Raw genomic sequence first — 22,466 nt, 5'->3', positions numbered from 1 at the left:
ATTAATTATTAATTATTTTTGGGTGCCTTGCTTGAAGCTCAAGGTTGAAGCTTGAATTAAATCTCTGTTTACAGTAAAGAGACATGAATTTATCTTTACAGAGAGGTATTTCTACTATTCCACCACAAACATTAAAAGAGTGACAGAATAACTGAATTCATTTCATTCAAGAGGGGGACCTTACTTGTGTATGTGCAAGTATACCAGTCAAATGCCTCTTAAATGAAAGAAAGATGCTCATCCAAATTAGGGAAAGTTACCACATGTCTGGGTTTTACTGCCAGCTCATGCCTTTCAAAATCCTAAATGGGAGACTTGATTAAAATTAAAATGAAATGTAATGTTTGTTTGTTTGAATGTGGTGAGATAGAGGAAAGATCTCTCTATAGAGATAAGCTATGTCTATCTACTGTATAAAAGATTTGATCTTTAACTGGCTTGTATGAGGCCCAAGCTTGAGGCTTTTTGATTAATGTATTATTTATTGACTCTGGGAGATGACTCCACTGGGGGTTAATTACAAGGAATTTTTGTATTCTGTACAAAGCCCAGAATTGAGGCTGACTCTAGCTAGGAAAAATATTATTTTCTGCCTTGTGCAAAGCCCAAGGTTGTGGTTGACTGAGTATGAAGGACCTTAATAGGGAAAAGATCCTAGATGTTAGGAATCTTTGACACATGAAGTATGGTTTATCTGCCTTGTACAAAGCCCAAGGTTGTGGCTACCTGAATGATGAAGGACTCACTGGGGAGACTCTATTATCTGCCTTGTACAATGCCCAAGGTTGAGGCTGACTATTAACAGGGGAGTTTTATTGTTTTGGTGCCTTGTATGAAGCCCAAGGTTGAGGCTAACTATTTTTGTTGGGTTTTGACTCTACTGAAGGATTTATTTATTAAAAGACTGATTTTTTGGAAGCTAACCCTTTCCAGGGATTTTGACTCAGCTGGTGAGTTTATCTTTTGAAAAGAATGATTTTTTTGGGAAGCTAACCCTTTCCAGGGGTTTTAACTGCTTATTGACTGAACTTGGAGGCTAATCCTTTCCAGGGGTTTTGTTCTTTTAAACAGATTTTTATTAATTGACTTTGGAGGCTAACCCTTTTCAGGGGTTTTGTTCTTTTAAACAGATTTTTATTAATTGACTTTGGAGGCTAACCCTTTCCAGGGGTTTTGTTCTTTTAAACAGATTTTTATTAATTGACTTTGGAGGCTAACCCTTTCCAGGGGTTTTGTTAAAATGATGGCAGAAATATTATCTAATGAGACTTCTTGTTTAAAGCCCAAGATGAAGGCTGACACTTATTGAGGGTAAACAAGTATGGATCCTAGACTCTGCTAAGGAAGATTAATGAAGATAGGGGTGACAGAGACTGTCCATGTCTCTCATTCCAAAAGGTGTACTCAATGTAAAATTGAGACAAACTTAGCTTGTTTAAAGTCTGGTTTAAATTGGAAGAAACTCACCAGGGTATGTTAAAAGGTGACTAAAGACCTGTTCCTATGTTTATAAGAAACCTGATGGGTCCTTGTATACAAGCTCAAGAGGAAGCTGGAAATGCTTTTAAGAAGCCTGTGGGTCCTTGTACAAAGCCCAAGAGGAGGCTAGTCGAGGGTCCTTGTTATAGCACAAGAGAAAGCTATGTGGTTTTGAACTTATTTTGGCTTTAAGCAAATGGGTAAGAGGTTTCACCGGGAATAATTCCTCTTGGGTGGATGTGTCCTATTTTTTTGGATTCTAAGGTTTTTGCCAAGATGTTTCACCGGGAATAATTCATCTTGGGGGTTTGAACTACAAATCTCTAATTAGGAAAGAGCCTTCACCGGGAAGACATTCTCAATCCTAGGCCATATTCCTATAATATATATATAGTTTAACTGTCCTAAGGTTTACACTCAGACGTAGTTCTAAACAAATATATGCACAGTTTATATTTGACAGTAATTTAAACAAAGACTGTAAATTGAAAGCTTGTAAAGCCTAACCTGGATGGAGTGGAGGCCTTTGAAGAAGTATGTACAAAGCCTTACCAGCAATTGATGGATAACAGTTGAATATATATGATAAACAGTTAATGGTTTTTTTTGAAAACAGAAGAAGTGAAGATGGACATAGGTCACATAGGTATCTGAAGAGTTTCACCGGGAATAATGCCCTTCAAATACCAGAAGAATATTTTGAAAACAGAAAGAAGATTTTGTAAATACAGTTTTGAAAAACAAACTATGAAAAGAAAACGGTGTTGGGACTTACACTCTATTAGAGGCCCACTTAAAAATGATTTACTGTTTATGAAAACAGTCGGAAGAAGATTGGAATGATATAAGGTTTTGTTGTTTGAAAACCTTAATCATCTGTTTAATCGGAGATTGAAAACAGTTTTGAAAATTGACAAAAGTCAACTTAATTAAGGTAAAGATAAAAATCTATACCTAATTAAGACCTAAATAATTAGGGTTTTACTACTAAAATATTTATGAGATATTAGGTTTTGAAATTTTAATAAAAACATATATATGAATATATTTAAAACACTTAAAATAACACCATTTTTAACCTAATAAAAATATATAAAATAAATAATATCTTTGTGATTTTTTTGATTATTCATAAAATATATATATATTAATTAACAAGTGTATGAAAAATGAAGTGAAAATGATTTAATTTGATATGTGAATGAATTAGTTAAAATTGTGAAGAGAAATTAAAGGAAATAGTGGTAAAAAAATGTTTTGGTCTCACCATGGCTTGAACCCACGCCCTTGCAGTCAATTACTCAAAACAACACCACTGGGCCAACGCGCGCTTGGTGTCAAAGGAATGACTCCAATGCAATACATATGTTATTCAAGTGCATAGAACAAAAAAGAAAATAAAATCAAAAGGTCTGGGGAGAGGGGGATTCGAACCCCAGACCTTGGGCACGCGCAACACACAAACACTCTTTACCACTGGGCTATCACGTTTTAGTCGTTTATGAAACAACTACCATTCAAAATAAAATAAACTCTAGCCTTGGATTTGAATTTTGCGCGCCACCACCATGGTCATCTTCAACCTCAAGCTTCTATATTTTGAAATTCTGAACTCTCTCAACTCTCAACCATTTGCAAAGATGTAAAGACCAAACTTGCTCTAAATTCACTCACGATTCCAAATATGTAACTAATATGAATTTATATTAACTACATCTACTGAATTATCTAAAATACGTGAAGAACCCTAAAATTTGAAATTTAAATTAAATTGCTATACTGAAGCATAAATGACTGATGATAGAGGGTTTTTAATCCTCTTATGATGCTGAATGAAATGGTGTTGAGTTTTAACCAAAAAGATACACAAATTAAAGAGGTGGAGTTGAGAAACTTACCTATGAAAATGGAGATCGTGAGGATGTTAGAGAGCACCTGGGCTTGTATGAATGATCCTAAAAGCTTCCTTGGGACTCAGTGATGCTAACTGGATGCTTGTTGTGACCTCAAACCTTCTGAATTGCTCTACCCGACTCCTTCAATTTGAGCTTCAAGTGAACATGGAGGATGACGAATCTGTAGTTACAGATGAGCTGCGACCATCTGAATAGCTTCACTACACCCTAAGGAATATGCCTGGATGCTTGGCCTTGCTTGGAACCTTCTGAATTGCTCTGTGGTCCTCCAACTGCAAATGCTCCAAAGTGTAAGCAACAATGGCGTTCCTCCACTTACAGAAGTGATCCAGGTGCTTGGATCACCTCAAATGAACCCCCTTGAGATGTTAGAATGCTTACTTTCCAAAGAGAAGCTCTGGTTTGAAGAAAACGATTCTTCTTGCAAAAGAACTTTGAAAAACCATAAGCATGAGAAGAGAAAGAGAAAGCAAGGATTATGGTTGCTTTGGTGTGTTTTCTGAATGAGAAAGAGCCCTCTATTTATAGGCAATTGATTCAGAGCAATTGTGTATAGTGAGCTTGCTTAGTGAAGTGAGTTTGGTTTCTTAGCCATGAAGAAATTTCAAGGAATATCCAAGAGTGATCATTGCATTTTCGAGCCAGCTCCCCATCCATTGATCCTATCTGATCTTAGGGAACATTTCTGATGCAGAGTGAGCTCTAATTGGTTGGTGAGAAGATTCCTTGGGTGATTCATCAATTTGCCATAAATTCCCAAATGTAATCATTACATAATCACATGTTATTGTTTTGGGAATCTTCCTCAATTCTCATGTCATGGTGAAAATGAATGCATGGCATGTTTTCAGATGTGTTATGGGTCGTGTAGCATCCATAAGTGAGGTCATGTGCACAAAATTGCAAAGTTCAAAAATGATGCATGACCTATAATTTTACTTCATGAGGCCAACTTTGAACAAACATAACTCCTAGCTCAAAATGAATTTGGGGAAGGTTGAGCACAATTTGGAAAGCCCTAAACATCTACTTCAAATCATTAGTTTGGAGTTTCTTCAGAATCATTTGGGAAATTTGTGAAAAATGAGCCCAAAGTTGGATGAAAACTAGGTTAAAAACACTTAGAAAAATTTCTAAGTTTTTATAACCTAAAGCTTGAAAATTCCAAATCTCTTAAATGATTGATTTCTTGAAAAAAGTTGCATTGTAAGATTTTGTTTTATTTTGCAAGATCTACAACTTTCATGTTGGAAGTTTTTTGAGTTGTGTAGGTGAAATTTTGAGTTCCCACAATGCCCTTAAAAACCCTAATTCCCGACTTTTTGCTCCTTGATGATTCTTCTTGAATTTCTTTGGTCAAATGACTTTAATATCCATATATTGGTGATATTGATCTTTGAAAGTCATGGTTTGACCAAAAATCTTAAAAGTCAAAGGTGATCCCATACAGTTGACTTTTTCCAGATAAAGTGAGATTTTGGACTTTTGTGTGGAATCAAGATCTTCTCCTCAAATGAGTGATGTAAATGGGTTACATTGAGGTAGTAGAGGTTCTTGAATCATGTCTTGAGTTTTGGATCCATGCCCTGATTAAAAGTCAACTATCCAGATGAATTAGGTCAAAAACCCTAATTATCGACCAGATGAAATTGGTGACTGTGGATCTTGAATTGAGGTGTGATGTCCAGTGGATCGTATTGTATGGATCATTTGAAGATGATTGAAGTCTTTAATAGATGTCCTGGAACTTTTTAGGGTTTCCCAAAGGTGATCCCTGATTTCAGTCCTTGATCGGCTCAAAAACCCTAGTCTGGTGACCTGAGTAAACCTGTGCTCAGATGACTGGGTGTCTAATCAATCATAGGTGAATATAAAAATGAATCTTTTGAGTCCTATGATTGTGTTAGAGACCAATCCTTCTATTGATTGATCCTTTGCCTGAGTTTTCTTGTCTTTGAACATCCTCGATTAATTGCCAGATGAAGAAGTGACTGCTCTGGGCACTTGCTTTGACCTGATGAAAAGCCTGAAGATATGTCATCTCAGGGGGGTCAAAAATTAGGGTATGACAATATTGTGCAAGGAAAATTTTGGAAATTATCTTCAAAGGTAATATCTCTTAGTTTTCCCCTTAATGTGATACTCTTAGCTTGATATTTGACAACGAATAAACTTTGCTTGATTATATTCGAGAATATGGACATCCGTGTATGTCGTAGTTGGATGTACAATAGGCTAAATCCTCATAAAAAGGGGTACACTCCTGAATTTTTACAAGGGCTAAAGGAATTTGTTTCCTTTGCAATCCAACAACCTGGCATATTAAATAACGAAATTAGATGTCCGTGTTCTATTTGTAGAAACATTAATTTGTTACACTTTGAAGAAGTTAAAGTTCATATTTTCAAGAAAGGATTTACTCCTGATTATTGGTATTGGACATGTCATGGAGAATTTAATCCAGAGTTGTGTATCGAATTACGTAGGAAACAATATGCGCAAGAGGGACATAGCAACCATCACAGTAGATTTGAGGACATGGTGTATGATGTTGTTGGATCACAATACCAAACACAATGTGATGAAGATTCAGAAGAGTCTCCCGACATTGATGATCAAAATTTTTACGATTTACTAAATGCGGCTCAGAAGCCGTTGTGGCCCGGATGCGATCACACAGAATTGTCAGCTGCTGTTAGATTGTTGACGATTAAGTCAGAGGGAAATATTTCTCAACGTTCTTTTAATCAAATGGTGGCACTTATGAAGGAGACGAATCCTCCAAATAATTGTGTCCCTCAAGATTATTATAGGGCTAAGAAAATAGTTTCAAAACTTGGTTTGACTGCAGAAAAAATAGATTGTTGTGTAAATGGTTGCATGCTTTTCTACACCGATGAATGTAAACAATTAAAAGAATGCAAGTTTTGTAACGCACCTCGTTATGAGAAAAAAAAGATTGGTAGGGGGAGATTCAAGGAAGTGCCAATGAAGAGAATGCACTTCTTACCCCTAATTCCTAGACTTAAGAGATTATATGCTTCAATGAGCTCAGCTCCACATATGAGGTGGCATTATGAAACTAGGCGGGAACCCGGTGTGATGTGTCATCCATCAGATGGGGAGTCGTGGAAACACTTTGATCAAGTTTACCCCGACTTTGCTGCTGAACCGAGGAATGTAAGGTTAGGTTTGTGTACAGATGGCTTTGCACCATTCAATCATACAACCTCTCGTTATTCATGTTGGCCTGTGATTGTAACCCCTTACAATCTTCCTCCTGAACTGTGCATGACAACTCCTTACATGTTTCTAACTTTGATTATTCCTGGACCAAAAAATCCAAAGAGAAAGATAGATGTGTATTTGCAACCATTGATAGATGAGCTAAAATTGTTGTGGAATGAAGGAGTGCTTACACATGATATTTCTAGAAAACAAAATTTTAAAATGAAAGCTGCATTAATGTGGACAATTAATGATTTTCCTGCATATGGGATGTTGTCTGGTTGGAGTACAGCGGGAAAATTAGCATGTCCTTATTGCATGAATCAATCAAAGTCAAAAGCTTTTTACTTAGAGTATGGTAAAAAGTGTTCTTGGTTTGATTGTCATCGTCAATTTTTGCCTATGAATCATGTGTTTCGAAGAAATAAGGATGCCTTTTACAAGAATCGAATAGTGAAGTTTCCACCTCCGCGACTATTAACTGGGGATGATGTGTGGGAAGAAGTTTCTTATCTCCCTAAAATCACAAATGTTAACCCTTGTATATGTGATGGATTTGGTGTGTCTCATAATTGGAAAAAACAAAGTATCTTTTGGGAGTTACCTTATTGGAAAGACAACTTAATTAGACACAATCTTGATATGATGCATATTGAGAAGAACATGTTTGATAATGTATTCAATACAGTGATGGACATCAAAGGCAAGACCAAATACAATGCTAACGCAAGAAAAGACTTGAAGGAGTATTGTCGAAGAAAAGAGTTAGAACTACACGTACTACCTAATGGGAAAGCATTGAAGCCTAAAGCAAAATATGTTTTGTCTAATGACCAACAAAAGGCTGTGTATAAATGGATCTCTGAGTTAAAAATGCCTGATGGTCATGCTTCAAATTTGCATAGATGTGTAAGCAAGGATGAAGGGAAGCTAATCGGAATGAAAAGTCATGATTGCCATGTATTTATGGAACGCTTGTTACCAATTGCTTTTAGTGCACTTCCAAATAATGTGTGGAGTCCTATAGCCGAGTTGAGTAAATTTTTCAAGGATCTATGCTCAACAATTTTGCGCGTTGATGATTTATTGTTGATGGAACAAAACATAGTGATTACAACTTGTAAGTTGTAAAAAATATTTCCACCAGGATTCTTTAATTCCATGGAGCATATTCCAATTTATCTACCATATGAAGCAAGAGTCAGGGGTCCTGTACAATATCGTTGGATGTATCCATTTGAAAGGTAAATAATTAAATTGTAAAACCTTAAATCTATATTTTTCTTATTTATTCTTAATTAGCGATTAATATTGTATATATTGTTTTTTAGGTACTTGAATAGGTTAAAACAAATGGTTAAAAATAGATCGCGTGTAGAAGGGTCCATTTGCGAGGCATATCTATGTCAAGAGACTTCTCATTTCTGTTCATATTATTTTGAGTCTCATGTGCAAACTTTGAGAAATAGAGTAAGCCGGAATGATGATGGGGGTCAAGACGATGTAGTTCTACAAACTTTACCAATCTTTAATCATTCTGGTCGTTCAGCTGGAATTTGTAAGAGTCGTTATTTGGATGATAGAGAGTTAGATGCTGCACATTTACATATCCTTCTAAATTGTGAAGAAGTCCAGCCATATATTGAGTAAGTAAATTAAATTTAAAATAAGAGATTTATTATTTTACATTAATTATAAAACATAATAAAATTAAAAATTATATATATGTTAGATGTTTTGTGCGATATTTAGAAGAAAACAATCCAAACATATGTCAAGCTGTCGTGGAAGGAAAGATTGCTTCTGAATTTCCTAATTGGTTTCAGACATATGTAAGTGTCCCACGATTTCAACTATAATACACGATTTATCTCGTAGTTTTTAAATATAATGCGTTTATCTTGCCTATTGATAGGTACATGATAAAAAAAATAAGGTGGAAAATTTGAATTTGCACCGCTTAGCATACGGTCCTAAGAGAAAGGTTTGTACTTGGGCTGTGTATTTTGTAAATGGTTTTAAGTTTCACACAGAAGAAAGGAGTGTTGGTAAAAAAACAATTAATTGTGGAGTTTGTGTCAAGGGTGATGACAAAGGAGTGGAAGAAAATTATTATTATGGTATTGTTAAAGAGATTATGGAAGTTGAATACCTTGGAGAACCAACCATGCAATTAGTTTTATTTAATTGTGAATGGTTTGATGTTATTTCCAATCGTGGCATGAAGGTTCGACACCAATATGGAATTGTTGAGGTTAATCATCGTAGAAAATATTCAAAATATGATCCTTTCATATTTGCAACAAATGCTATTCAGGTGTATTATGTACCTTATCCATGAAAACTAAAAGAAAAGGTTGATTGGTGGGTTGCCATTAAAACCAAACCTAGAGGAACAGTTGATGATCGATACACTTTAGAGGTTGCATATCAAGATTCAACAACAACCACAACATGTGTTGATTTTGCAGCAAATGATGACCTACTTGGTCATTTAAGAGATGAAGGGGAATATGAGGAAGTACAAATCAATGTCGAGGATAAGGATGGGGATCATAATGAGAACGAGGAAGAAGGCGATAATGAGAACAATGATGAGAATGAAGATGAATTTGAATCCGAAAATGATTTAGAAAACCAATTTGAAGATGATGGTGATGGTGATGGAAATAGTGATGATTAAATTATTATATTTATTCATTTTGTGGAGGTGATGAATTTATTACTAAACTTTATTTTTATTCATTTTGTGGAGGTGATGTATTTATTACTATACTTTTATTATTTTTATACTATAAATAATTCTATTTTTTTTACAAAATGCAGATGGCTGATCAAGATAGAAGTAAAGAAAGAGCTTCCAAGAATCGTCATTCAAAACATTCCAAACGTTTAAATATGAATTCTTCTATTCTATTTCATACTGGGACATCTCAACGAGCACCAATTTCTAGGACATTGCATGATACAACGCTACATGAGACATCACACATTGCACCTCAACATAGTACATCTCATGTTGTATCTCCTTATACATCTAGTGTTCCACCACCGTCTAATGTGCCTCGAGCTCCTCCTTCTAATACATATCATGTAGAACCTCCCCATAAAACATTTCATGTTCCACCTCCTCCTAAGACGTCTCGTGTTCCTCTTCCTAAGACGTCTCGTGTTCCTCCTCTTAAGACATCTCACGCAGCACGTCCTCCTAACACATCTCATGCTCAAACTCCATATAACACGTCTCATGTTGCTCCTCCATCTAGCACATCTCATGTTGCTCCTTCCAGGCCATTTAATGTCACACGTACTCATGTTGTGCCTCCTACTAGGACATCTACTATCCCATCAACTAGTGCATCTCACGTAACACCTCCTTCTAGGACATCTCAAGACACACCTTCACCTTATATAAGAGGGGTAGTATCACCATCCAATTCACAACCTTCTCATTCCGAAGAGGAACACACTCCAAGATCTAGTGAAACTGTTGTGGCATCTGAGACACAAAGCAATAACTTCAAGAGAACTCTATACCTTGACGGAAACGGGTATGTATATATATAGATTGAGAGAGACATATTTTTAGCTAATTTAATATATTGTATAAGCCTATTAAATACTAATATGTCTTTGTAGATTTTTGCCTTCACATCCTGCTGCTAAAGAGATAGGAGATATCATGAAAAGTAATTATTTTGAAGCATGGCACTCGTGGAAAAAAATTGACATTAAAAAGAGAGACATATGGTTTGCTGAATTTCAGGTATACTTTTAATATATATGACAAAACTTTCTATAGATGAGGATTTGTTTTGATTTGCATATTTACTCTTAAGGTATGATATAGAAGAAATTTAAATTTTTGGTACATCTTATCGATTGAAATATATTATATATGATTAATTCTAACTGTTTACATAAAGTTATAGTCTGGAGTATTGAAATTTTCTTGCATACTTTAATATGGGGGCTGTTTGAATATATATGTTTTACATAGATAAATGATATAAGAATTGTGATAGAAACAACCCCCTCCCTCCCTGGGCAGACTAGCTGACCTCTTTTTATGGGGCCACATAATGGTGACATTGGACTCGGTAGAATCAAGAAAGCACAAGATTAAATTTCACTTTAGCTCAACATTTTGGATTAGTTTTGACACTTTATTATGTTGTGGTTCTATTATTAAAACCTTACTAGGTCATAATCATATTTTTCAGTTCTCCATATGAGTACACATTTACCTGTGCTCATCTTATATTCTCCACTAGGCTTGCCTATTAATTTTAATCACCCCTAATAATGAACTATTTTTAGGTTTGGATTAATGTATGGTTGGTCATTCTTTTGATATTCAAGTTTTCCTTTTAGTTTTGGTTGCAGTAGTAAGCATCATTCTGCATTGTGTAAAAAATTGGGTGTTCATTCCCAACCCGTTGAAATCTATTTCAACTTTATAGTGCAATCTTTTAGATGAATGATCATCTTTACTAATAAATGTAGAAGTTACTGTTCTCTTGATTGCAAGGTGAAATGAAAATTCTAGGTATGATGTCTAAGGAAGGAACTATAGGTTTTTGTGAAAGCCTAGTTGTTTCTCCACTTTGTTTAGAAGTCAGATAGTTTTTTGTTTCTTGTATTGTTATTTTAACAATTAATCCTATTTTTTATTGTCTATATATACAAAAAAGGTTTAATATTTTTCCACCTGATGATGCATGGGCTAGAAAGAACTTTGAAATACGAGGTGCAACAGTAATGAAAAACAATCTAAATAAGGTTCATACCACAATGAATAGACCAAGATGGATTGGTCCGGATGTGTGGAATTCATTGTGTGATCATTGGGGAACTCAAGAATTTAAAAAGAAGAGAATATAAGCAAAATCAAATCGATCATCTGATTGTGGTGGTTTTGGAGCATCCCTTCACACATGTGGCTCTATCACCTCATCCCAACATAGAGCTAATATGGTAAGACTATCTTACTTTCATATATTTTATTGTTGTGGAATGTTTAGCTATTATGTTTAGATTATTAAATGTTATTAAGGTTGCTTAACTTCTTATGACTAGATATGGGATCCACTTAAGTTGTTTGGCTAATAGAGTAAGCAATATTGAATATGTCTTCTCCTCTTGTGTAGCAAGATTAATCTAGTTTAATGGTAAATTATATTGTATTAGTTTGTTTTTTTTAAAGTTTATTAGAATGTGATTTGATATTATATTTTTTTAATTGTTCACATTTGCCGGAGCTGTAGCCTACATACATAACTTTGATATGGTGTTAAAAATTTATGTTACAAGACATGGTTTATTTGCTGTGTAGTTTGTAAGGGTAGTGCTTTTGGTATGGTGTTGAGTTTTTTGTTAGATCATTATATGTGCTACAATGTGTTTCGTTTATATTTTTAAATTATTGCTAACGTGTTCTTAAATTATATTTATCTTTGTAGACAGAACAAAATGGAACTCCTCCTAATCCTTCAGAACTGTTTCTTCACACACATCAACACCGCAAGACTAACACTTGGGTCGATAGAAGATCGAAACATGTGCATGTAATGAGCTCTTAAATTTAACTTGTATAACCTTTATTATTATTTTTATTTTGTTTTACTGTCTCACAATACTAATTAGCCTTATAATTTTGTTATCAGAAAAAGTTTACAGAAAGATGGGAAGAATTAATCCAAGAAACATCTCAACAAGGAACCATTCCACCTCCTCAATTAGATGTTTGGTGTGAGGTTGCAGGAATAAGAAAAGGAAAAGTATATGGTCTTGGAATGGAATCTACCGTAATAGCAGGGAAGCCTACTTATCGTGGTTCATGTTCCTCGTCAACCGAATGGGTTCAAAGACATGAATTTGAAGAAATGAGAAATGAAAGGGATCAGCTTCGTGAAGAATTGGCTAACACAAATAGGGATGTTGAGCATAACAATTACATGCTAAAGCAGTTGATGGACAGTTTGAATTTTCAACCAAGGCCATATTCTAGAGACCAGGTTCATGATGACGAGGTTGGTGATAATGATGATGAGGCTGATGACGTGGTTGACGGTGAGGTCGGTGATGAAGACATGAACTTAGAATAACAAATGACTATAAAAAATATATTATGTTTTATTATGGCAATAATTATCGTTAGTAAAAACAAGTCTAGTATTTTCTTTATGAATATTTATAAATACTTTATATTGTGTTTTTTTATTAGATTGAAATAAAATATAATGTTTTTTTGTTAAATTGAATACTGAGAAAAACTTCAGTTTTTGTTCTTATGTTAAATATTTAGATGAGTACTTAATTTGTTAGAGATGATAAATATTTCATCTATTTAATTTTTTATTTGAAATATTTTATGTGTTTAATTTTTTTTTCAAATATTTAAAGATATTAAAAAAAATCATAACTAAAGGCCCTATTTAATTTAAAAATTTAAAATATTAAATAAATTAAAATAATTAGAGACCGACTTAGTGACTGAACCAAAATAAAATATGATTTTCGCTGAATATTGTATCACAGAAATCGGTCACTAAATCGGCCTCTAATTCGGTCACAAAATCGGTCTCTAAAAATCGGTCTCTAAATAGGTCGCTAGTCGTTAGCGACTAGCGCTTTTCCAACCAGAAAGTGACAGTCGCCTTATCGGTCGCTATTGACAGTAGTGACCGATTTTTATATATTTTTGGTCTCTAATTCGGTCTCTAAAAACGATTTTTCTAGTAGTGTAAAATGTTTATAACTTTTTCAACTATTATCCAAATTAAATGAAATAAACATATATTTTGCATAAAATTTCATAGGAAACAAGATTCTATAATTTATTTCGTGATTGGGGCTGAGATTTGGAAGATTGAAAATTCAAAAATTGGGTTAATGTGAATGTTATGTTAAAGTTGTGTTTGGGTGAAAAATTGATGTTTTTAGGAGATTATGCTATGTTAGTGTTATGATAACACAAATACATAGTTATAATTATTCAAGGAGATGAATTATCATAGTATTGGTTTAAACACAAAATTGCTTATGATTATGTCAAAGTTGTGAAAAAAATTACTTATTGAAATAAGTTATTTTTGTTGTGTAAATTCTATGATGCAATTACATGTAGTTAGATGCAATATTATGATGTTTATGCAAAATTGATCTGGTTGGTGTTACTTGAGAAAAAAAATCTTGAAAATAAAAAAAAATCCATTTTTGGTTTTTGTTAAAGTGTGATAAAAAATGTGATTTTTCACATAAGCTCTTTTCATGCAATGATGCAAATACATATTGAATGGTATGCAAAATACAATGTGGTTAGGAATAAGTTAGGAACTCTTATGTTAGTTTTAGTAATACTTCCTAACTAATTAAATTTGTTTTTTTGGAAGGAATGCAAATAAGTGATTATCACATAATTTACTCAAAATAATAGCATCATACACATTCAACTGAGCACATTCACGCAAGATCATGATCAATGGCATGGAATGGAGAGGGTTCAAGGCTTATCGGCGGAGCAGAGGTTTGCTCTGGTTATTGTTGAAATTTTGCCGACAACATTAATAAGAAGAAACCCGAAAAACTTCAAGAGGTAATCCGCTTTTCCTAATGCTTCCACTTTACAAATTTTAATGATAGTAGATGATGATTGTTGAAGAATAATGAACATAAGAAATAGAAACCTGAATAATTATTGAAACTTGACAACTCTTGAATATTGTTGAAAATTGATGAACCCTTGATTATGCTTGAATATGGAGTTTTGAATGATGGAATTTTATTGTGGAAAATTGTGGAATGTGATGAACCTTGATTCTACATGAATGATGAAACTTGATGAAATTTTGGATCATGATTATTGTTGAACTTTGCTTGATGTTGAATGATGAATGCTTATGAAGTTGTTGATTCTTTGTTGAACTTTGGATGAAGGTTTAGTTCCACCAATCAAGAATCTCAATTTCAAATCCTAGATGGTGATGGTGATGAATTTTAGTGATGGTTAGGGATAAAGAGAATAATATGAAATTGAGAGACAGTGAAGAAAAATAAAAGTGTGAAAATGGTGGTTAAGACTTAAAGTGGTTAATAATGGTTTAGAAATGGTTAGAATGGTTAACCCCCAAAATTGTAAAAATGCTGGATTTATATAATTTTTGTGGATGATTGTGGATCGTTGAATTGGGGTCCTAGTAAGCATTTTATCGATGGTTAGGAATCAATCTAGAGGTTACTTGCGGATCACCATTTTCGATCATTGGATTAAAAGTTAAGAGGGGTTAAAATTTAATGAAAATTGGTTTGATTTTGTGTTAGTTTGAAAATTTTAAGGAAATTAAAGTTAGTTAGGGAAGTCAAGGGTAAATGGATAAATGCATGAGTTTGGGAATAAATAGGTAGTTAAGAGAATTTAGAGGCAAGACATGTTGGAGTTTAGCATAAGTAACAAGTATCAATGTAATACTAATGGTCATACACTTGTAACTTGAAAATGCTTTGAAATTGCATTGCATTTGCCTTTGAATTTCTCTTTTTTTTGCCTTGAATTTTTGTGGATTAAACCATGCCTTTTAGGTGCTTTTGAGAAGTGTTTTCATGTTAAAAATAAGCACTTTTAGGTGGTGTAAACCATGATGATCAAATTCTGAATTTTGCATCCATAAAATTGCCTTGAAAGTAGAGGAAATCATATCCTGAGTTTAATGCATAATTGCAGAATTTTTCTAAGTGTGAATGTAGAATTTTTCCTTGACTTTTGAGCAACTTTTGGATGACTTTGATTCATTATATTTGTCGATAATTTAATGTGTCCATTTCCTTGTAGCTAGAAGAAAATCACAGTTGATGAATGAGCTCGAACAGATGTAAGAAAGTAGATATAGAGATTAGGAAAGAAGGCTTGATGGAAGTTGATTTTTGTTGGAAACTTACATGTAGCATAATCATGACATAAATCATTTTTTTCATGAATTATGATGAATTCTTGGTTGAATCATTGTGGAGTAGGTCTAGGAAAAATCAGGTTTCAAAATCGTGTTGGTTTGGAAAATTGACCAAAAGTCAACAATTGACTAAAATGTCAACCGATTGACCTAAAAGTCAATTGGATCAAAGAATTGTAATTTTCTCTTCTTTCCTTGTAATTCACTCTTTTAACTTGTATCCCAAGCGATTCATAATATAACTTGGATTTCCAATGAATGAGATATTTTCTTTTAGGGTTAAATAAGTTTTTGGTCCCTATAAATATTGCAGTTTTCATTTTTAATTCCTCCCTGCCTTTAGGCAACGGTTTTTACAAAAAATCTGTTTCCAAAACCAGCTAAAATCGTTGCCTAAAGGCAGGGGGACTAAAAATGAAACTGCAACATTTATAGGGACCAAAAACTTATTTAACCATTTATTTTATTCCAACTTTGCCCTGTTATTTAAATTCAAGCAATCTTCTGAATTAAGTAATAACTCTAACAACCATGAATCTCAAATAAAAATGTGATCCACACTGCAAGTAAATATGGGTAATAAACATGAACAATTACCAGATAACTTCTGCCTCAAAGATTCACTTTGAACCAAAATCACCGATTTTGACCTGATGATTGTGCTAAGCAAAATGCGATGATTAGTATGTTATCGCATTTTGCCATTTATTTAACCATTTATAGGGACCAAAAACTTATTTAACCATTTATTTTATTCCAACTTTGCCTTATTATTTAAATTCAAGCAATCTTCTGAATTAAGTAATAACTTTAACAACCATGAATCTCAAATAAAAATGTGATCCACACCGCAAGTAAATATGGAAAATAAACATGAATAATTACCAGATAACTTCTGCCTCAAAGATTCACTTTGAACAAAAATCACCGAACTTTGACCTGATGATTGTGCTATGCAAAATGCGATAATTAGTATGTTAAATGCATGACCTATTTATATGAAAAATTGAAAAAATAGCAGGGAAAATTGGGATATGAAAGCTACTAACCAAACATTATTAATTGAGATAGAGGAATTACCAATAGTACATGTACCAATGATCTCGCCTTTATAATTTCCTCTAAATCCCACAGTTTCTCCCTCTTTTAGAGTTAGGGTTTGGAACATATGCTTTTCTTCTCTCATATGTCGTGAGCCGCCACTGTCCAGGTATTAGGATTGCTGCTTTGCTCCTCCCTTTAAGCATATCTCCAAAATTTCAGATTTAGGTACCCATAATATGATGGATCCTTTGGGGTTAGCTCTAAAAGGTCTCTTTTGACCTTGTATCTTAGCCTTTATGTAGCGAGGCTTAGAATTATTCAAGAATTTTAGTTTAAGAATTTTAGGTCTTGAATAGTTTTTAGCCTTTGATTTCGATCCCTTCAGAATCTCAGACTTTAGAATCATGGATTCTTGTTTCTCTAGAACCTTAGACTTTGAGGTTTCTGGTTATGATTTCTCTAGAACTTCTGATTAAAATATTTAGTTACGAATGATTTAGAACCTCTACTTTGTTATCAACAAATACAAAGCAAGAAGGAAGTCCTTTCTAAGCACAACTAAGAGAAAAAGGTTCTACTAGTTTTATCCAGGTTTCAGATTTTGGATCAACAAACAGTTCAGAGTAGCCAAGACCATCTTCTGTGCTTCTACTTATACCATAAATCATAGAAGAAATCTTAGTCCTGTTAAAGCCAGAAATGAAAAACTCCTGAAGAGCCATTTCATACTCACAAAGGGATTTTTCAAACATATAATTTATTAAGGAAATACAATCTCATTCTATATTGTCAATCATACTTTTGGAAGATTCTAACTCAACTTTCATGAGATCATAATCCCTTTTTAAACTTTTAATATGTCTGGGTTTATCTTGACAATGACCCATAAGGTATTGAATGAAAGAAATTAAACCTGAACGAGATAGTTTAGAAAATACTCATCCTCTTCTTCAGAATCTGATCTAGAACTTGGGTCAGATTCTGCATTAGAGGATGTATGACCCATCAGATCTAGGTTAGCTCTGCCTTCATTTTTGTCTGAATCTTCATCATTTTCAAGTTCATCCCTTGTTGCCATGAGATTCTTCTTATCCTTGTTTATGAAGTTGTCGTTCCGATAGCTTCCTTTCTTTGCTCTATCCTTATGTAATTCTGAACAGTCAGCAATGAAGTGATCAGACTTCTTGCATTTGAAAAATCCATTCTGGTCAACTTTGTTGATTTTGGAACTCGATCCTATGAAGCCACTACTTCAGTCAGAGAGTCTTTTGTCCTTCTTTGTCAGATACTAGAATCTTTTGATAAGAAATACCATCTCCTCATCATCTGTTTCATCTTCACAACCTACTGTAGAAGCAGCTTCTTCAGAACCTTTGGTAGATTTATCAGTTTTATCAACAAATTTCAAAGCTAGAGATTTTGACTTCTTTGTTGGTTTATCTCCAATAATATCCATATCATGGCTCTAGAGATTACTGATTAAACTTTCTAAACTTATTTTGTTTAAGTCTCTAGCTTCTTGCATGGAAGTTACCTTTGGTCTATATTTGACAGGAAGACCCCTAAGAACCTTCTTGACATGATCAGCTGTAGTGTAGCTCTTGTTCAAAACTTGAAGTCCAGACACAAGAAATTGAAACCTTGAAAACATGGTTTTCATGTCTTCATCGTCCATCATTTTAAACAGTTCATACTGTAGGACCAAAAGGTTTTCCTTAGCCTCTTTAACTTGATGATTTCCTTCATAGGAAGCACAAAGTGATTCAAAGATGATTTTGGTAGTAGATTTGTCAAGAATATTGAGATTCTCATAATAAGGTAGAGCATCTACCAACACTAATCTAACTCAATGATGATTTATATATATCTCTTTTTGAGAAGGTATGAGGCTTTTTCTATCATCCACTATATCTACTCCATCTACTTCAAAATCAATTCCATCTTCAAAAATATCCCATAACTCATCATCAAGACCTGTGATATGAGTGTACATTTTGTTTTTCCAACACTCAAACTCAGTGGAATTTCTACTGAATGTTGTAGGTTTAGAAATATAACTGTTCTTTTTAGATGTACTTTGGTCAAAATTCTTTCTAGGACCAGTTACTTCATATTCAGTCATATTGTTTTTCTCTAAGGATCTTTCATGTACCACTGTTAAGTATAGATGGACAAATTGTGCTCTAATGCTAATCGAAGGTGAGAAAAACACAACAAAGGGGTTAAATTTTGTTAAAATTTTCTCCTTTTTCTCTTGCAAATCTCATATCAGATTTTGATCAAAAGGATAGAATTTGAGCTAGAGTCTGATGATTAGCAGCTGAATAAAATTTATCACAAATAGAGAAGAGAGAAAGAAAACATACAAGCAATTATCTTGGTTCCTCCTACAAATCAGGATTAGTTTAGTCCCCTTGTACATAAAAAGTTCATCTACTATTCATTTTCATCTTCAATTTAAAGGCTTAAGCAAGGTATGTGAACTATTCATTCTTTACTTAGTTATACCTTTGAAACATAGGAAATAACAATACCATGTATGCCACTAATAATGAAATCCCCAATGCATAGTGATAAATCTTAAGGTAGCATCAAAAACACCACATGCATGTAATCTTGTACCGCAGTTACACTAAAAAACCAACAACAATTATGGGTTTAAGGAAATGTATGTGCTAAACGAGCTGTGAGCCTTGCCCAGCAAGAACAGGAAATCAGAACTGTGAGCCTTTCCCAACAATTATGGTATATACCAAGAAGCTCACTCAAGACATAATGGATACTCCCAAGAAGAATTTCACGGGGATAGGTGTATGCAATCATCATTTAGATCGAACCTTTATAATTTATGGGCGTGTTTGTCTTTCTCTTTTATTTATCAGTTAATTTCTTTCCTCTGTCTTTCCATATATTTCTTTATTCAGCTGCTCATTTCTTTGTTTGTTTCACAAATGATTTTAAACTTTGATTTTCTCGAAGATTTTGTCTTTAATCAAAGATTTTCAAAGCCACACAATTCATCTTCTCTTATGTTTACAGTCACGTGTCCAACAAAACCTTCTGACAAACAAATTGAGATTTTAACTGCCTAACCCCACGAATAGACAAGGGATTTTAGCAGGCTAACTTTAAACCGAATAGAGCTTTTATTAGGCTCAACTCACAACCCAAATAGGGATTTTGACCAAATACAATCCAAAACCAAATATAGATTATAGATGGTTAATCTCAAGAACTAAATGATAAATTCCTTTAATGAAATAAAAAAAATACACTCTTTAGCAAAAATACATTAATTCCCCAACTCAAAAACTCTCACATATATTTTTTACCCTCAAAGCACTAAGGAAATTTTGCAAAGAAATAGAAAAAGATGAAGGGAGATTACAAATGAGAAATAATAGCTATATATTCAACTTCTGATGTGAAGAAAGAAAAAAAAGGAAAATCCCTCTATTTATAGGAGAAAAATTTTCCCAAAAGGAAAAGGATCCATGGGTTTTTTAACGACTTAATCGATTAAGCTCTAAGGTTAATCGATTAAGAGTTTTAAAATTATGGAAACCCTAATCCCAAAATGGAAACTTTGTAATGATAATGTTTCTTATTCGATTAAGAGTATTTCTAATTGATTAAGCAGTATTTTTTCTTACACTACTCAATTATACTAAGCCCCTAATCGTTTAGGCGGTGTGAAAATGCTTCCAAAATGATTAGGAATACTCTTGGTCAGTTCAACATGAACCTTGATAGTTATTCTAGAGGTTTTAAGTTGTTTTAGAGATGCTTAAAAGTTTTTTCGTGTGTGTGTGCATGTGTGTGTGTGTGTGTGTGTTTGAGAGTTTCCTTAGTAATTTGAGAATTACTCTTATACCTTTATATTTAATTGAACAGTCAGACACATGACCATGCGAGCTTTAACAATTCCTCTCTTTTAGAATATGAACCTTCAAGATCTCGTACTTGATTCATCACTAATTTAAAATTTCATATGAGACTTTTTGTGGAAACTTATTTTGTAGGTAATACGCTCCAAACTAAAACACATGCTTTTTGATGATGATAACTACTATGATGACAACTTTGATAAATGAGTTGTTTATAAATAGATGTTTTTTTTCTCATTCCAAACTATCCGAAATTGTGTTTTGACACATTCATTTCTCACTCTCTCTCTCTCTCTATTGTTTTATTTAACTTTCCCTTAAAATAACATTTATTATTATTTTACTCTTCAATCTTAATTCTTTCTAACCCGGAAAGATGAGTTGTGTTGGTGTATTGTTGAAAAAGGGTGCTGAAACATAACAGTTGGGGGTGCTGAAAAGTAAAAAAGACAACATAAGACCCAACAATGCATAAAGAAGGCTGAACTACGAAAGCCTAATCAATTAGCATGTTATGCTAACTGATTAGAAAAGCTTGAAATACTTATTTCCAGATTAAATCTAAGATTACCTTGCGCCTCAGGAAAATCAAACCTCAACATTGAAGAAATCACAAATCTATTCCATTAGAATAGTAAAAAAGGAAGGATTTTTATTTGATTTTCAATAGGCATAATCTCCACTTAATGTTTGCCTTGAATACACGCCCAAAACTCAGATGGCATGATATAAATAGGTAAACCTCTTTTCATTTCCCTTGCATCTCATATTTTCTCTAAATCTATTATGTGAGTTTTCTTCTCTTCCTAAAATTTTCACCATGGCCTCCTCAAATAAAAAATCTAGAAACACACTCAAAATCAATACCTTTCCTACAAAGCTACTCAACCAAAAGCAAGAAGAGAAAATGATAATCCTATCCAAAAAGGTTATTCAACCTTGGTACCATGATCACAACCTTCTGAAATTCCACAAGCCCTATCACCAAATCTTCTAGTCTTTCCTCAAAGATCTGTTAACAAAGATTCCAGATAGAATCTACCCAAACCTAGTAATAGAATTCTACCTCAACATAAGGCTTGTAGAATCCTCTATATGAATAACCTATACTCTAGACAACCCATTAGCTTCAAAAACTTCAAACAATCCACCTCCATCAATCACCTCATAATTAATCTCATGGAAAAGATGAAGGTACCCTTCAAAGCTATCTACATAAAACCAAAAGTCAAAATCCTCCTTTATATGCTCACCAGAATACTTTTCCCAAGAATCATAAACCACAACTACATTATTAGAGAAGATGTAGTACCCTTATGGCCACAAGTCCTAGAAATCCCAACAAATTGTGTGGAAATAATTCTTAACCCTTGATCACAAAACTGCTAGCCATCTTCAATATTGATATAATTGATGAAGTAGAAGACTCATTTAACCATAGGATAACCTACAATGCTTGGAAAGAAATTTGAGTCCACATTAGGTACGAAGAAATTAAAGAAGGTTCATAATTTAAAGAAGAAGACGAACCAACTAAGAATGAGAGCATCAAGACAAATAAAATCCTCAATCTCTGCCAAAACATAGATGATAACATAAATAAACTCATAGCAAGGAATGGTGAAAATTATGACTTGAATAGACCCACTTATATGTTTTAACCATTTTAATTGTTACTTACCTTATTTGAACTTTGAAATTTCCATGCAAATTTCCTTATGTATTTTGAATTCTTTGTAATAATATGAGTGCTATGTTTTTCTTTTCTTAAAAGACAACTTCCCTTGTTTTACATATTTATTTCTTGTAATGCATATTTACCCGCCTTTTTTTATTTTGACAAAGGGGGAGAAGTATATTATCAGTAGGAGTATATTTTATATCTAGCTCAAGATGAGTTTAATCACTCCAAGTATATCTATATTGGGCTTTTTACCATCACCCATGAGACATGTGTTGTCATC

At 33.5% G+C, this 22,466-nt stretch overlaps 2 protein-coding genes across 2 annotated transcripts; both read left to right on the top strand.

Moving 5' to 3' along the window:
* Positions 1-5,591: 5,591 nt before the first annotated feature.
* Positions 5,592-7,754, top strand: LOC131613148 (uncharacterized). Its single transcript, XM_058884844.1, has one exon. It carries the CDS (start codon positions 5,592-5,594, stop codon positions 7,752-7,754), a length of 2,163 nt encoding a protein of 720 aa, XP_058740827.1.
* A 1,689-nt stretch (positions 7,755-9,443) lies between these two features.
* Positions 9,444-10,683, top strand: LOC131613147 (uncharacterized). Its single transcript, XM_058884843.1, has 3 exons — positions 9,444-10,174; positions 10,263-10,389; positions 10,624-10,683. Exons 1-3 carry the CDS (start codon positions 9,444-9,446, stop codon positions 10,681-10,683), a joined length of 918 nt encoding a protein of 305 aa, XP_058740826.1.
* The last annotated feature ends 11,783 nt before the right edge of the window (positions 10,684-22,466 follow it).

The sequence above is a fragment of the Vicia villosa genome, linkage group LG6, assembly GCF_029867415.1.
Source record: "Vicia villosa cultivar HV-30 ecotype Madison, WI linkage group LG6, Vvil1.0, whole genome shotgun sequence".
In the NCBI taxonomy this organism is placed as follows: Eukaryota; Viridiplantae; Streptophyta; class Magnoliopsida; order Fabales; family Fabaceae; genus Vicia; species Vicia villosa.
Note: the sequence above shows the minus strand (reverse complement) of the source record. Positions and strands in the feature narration are given on the sequence as shown.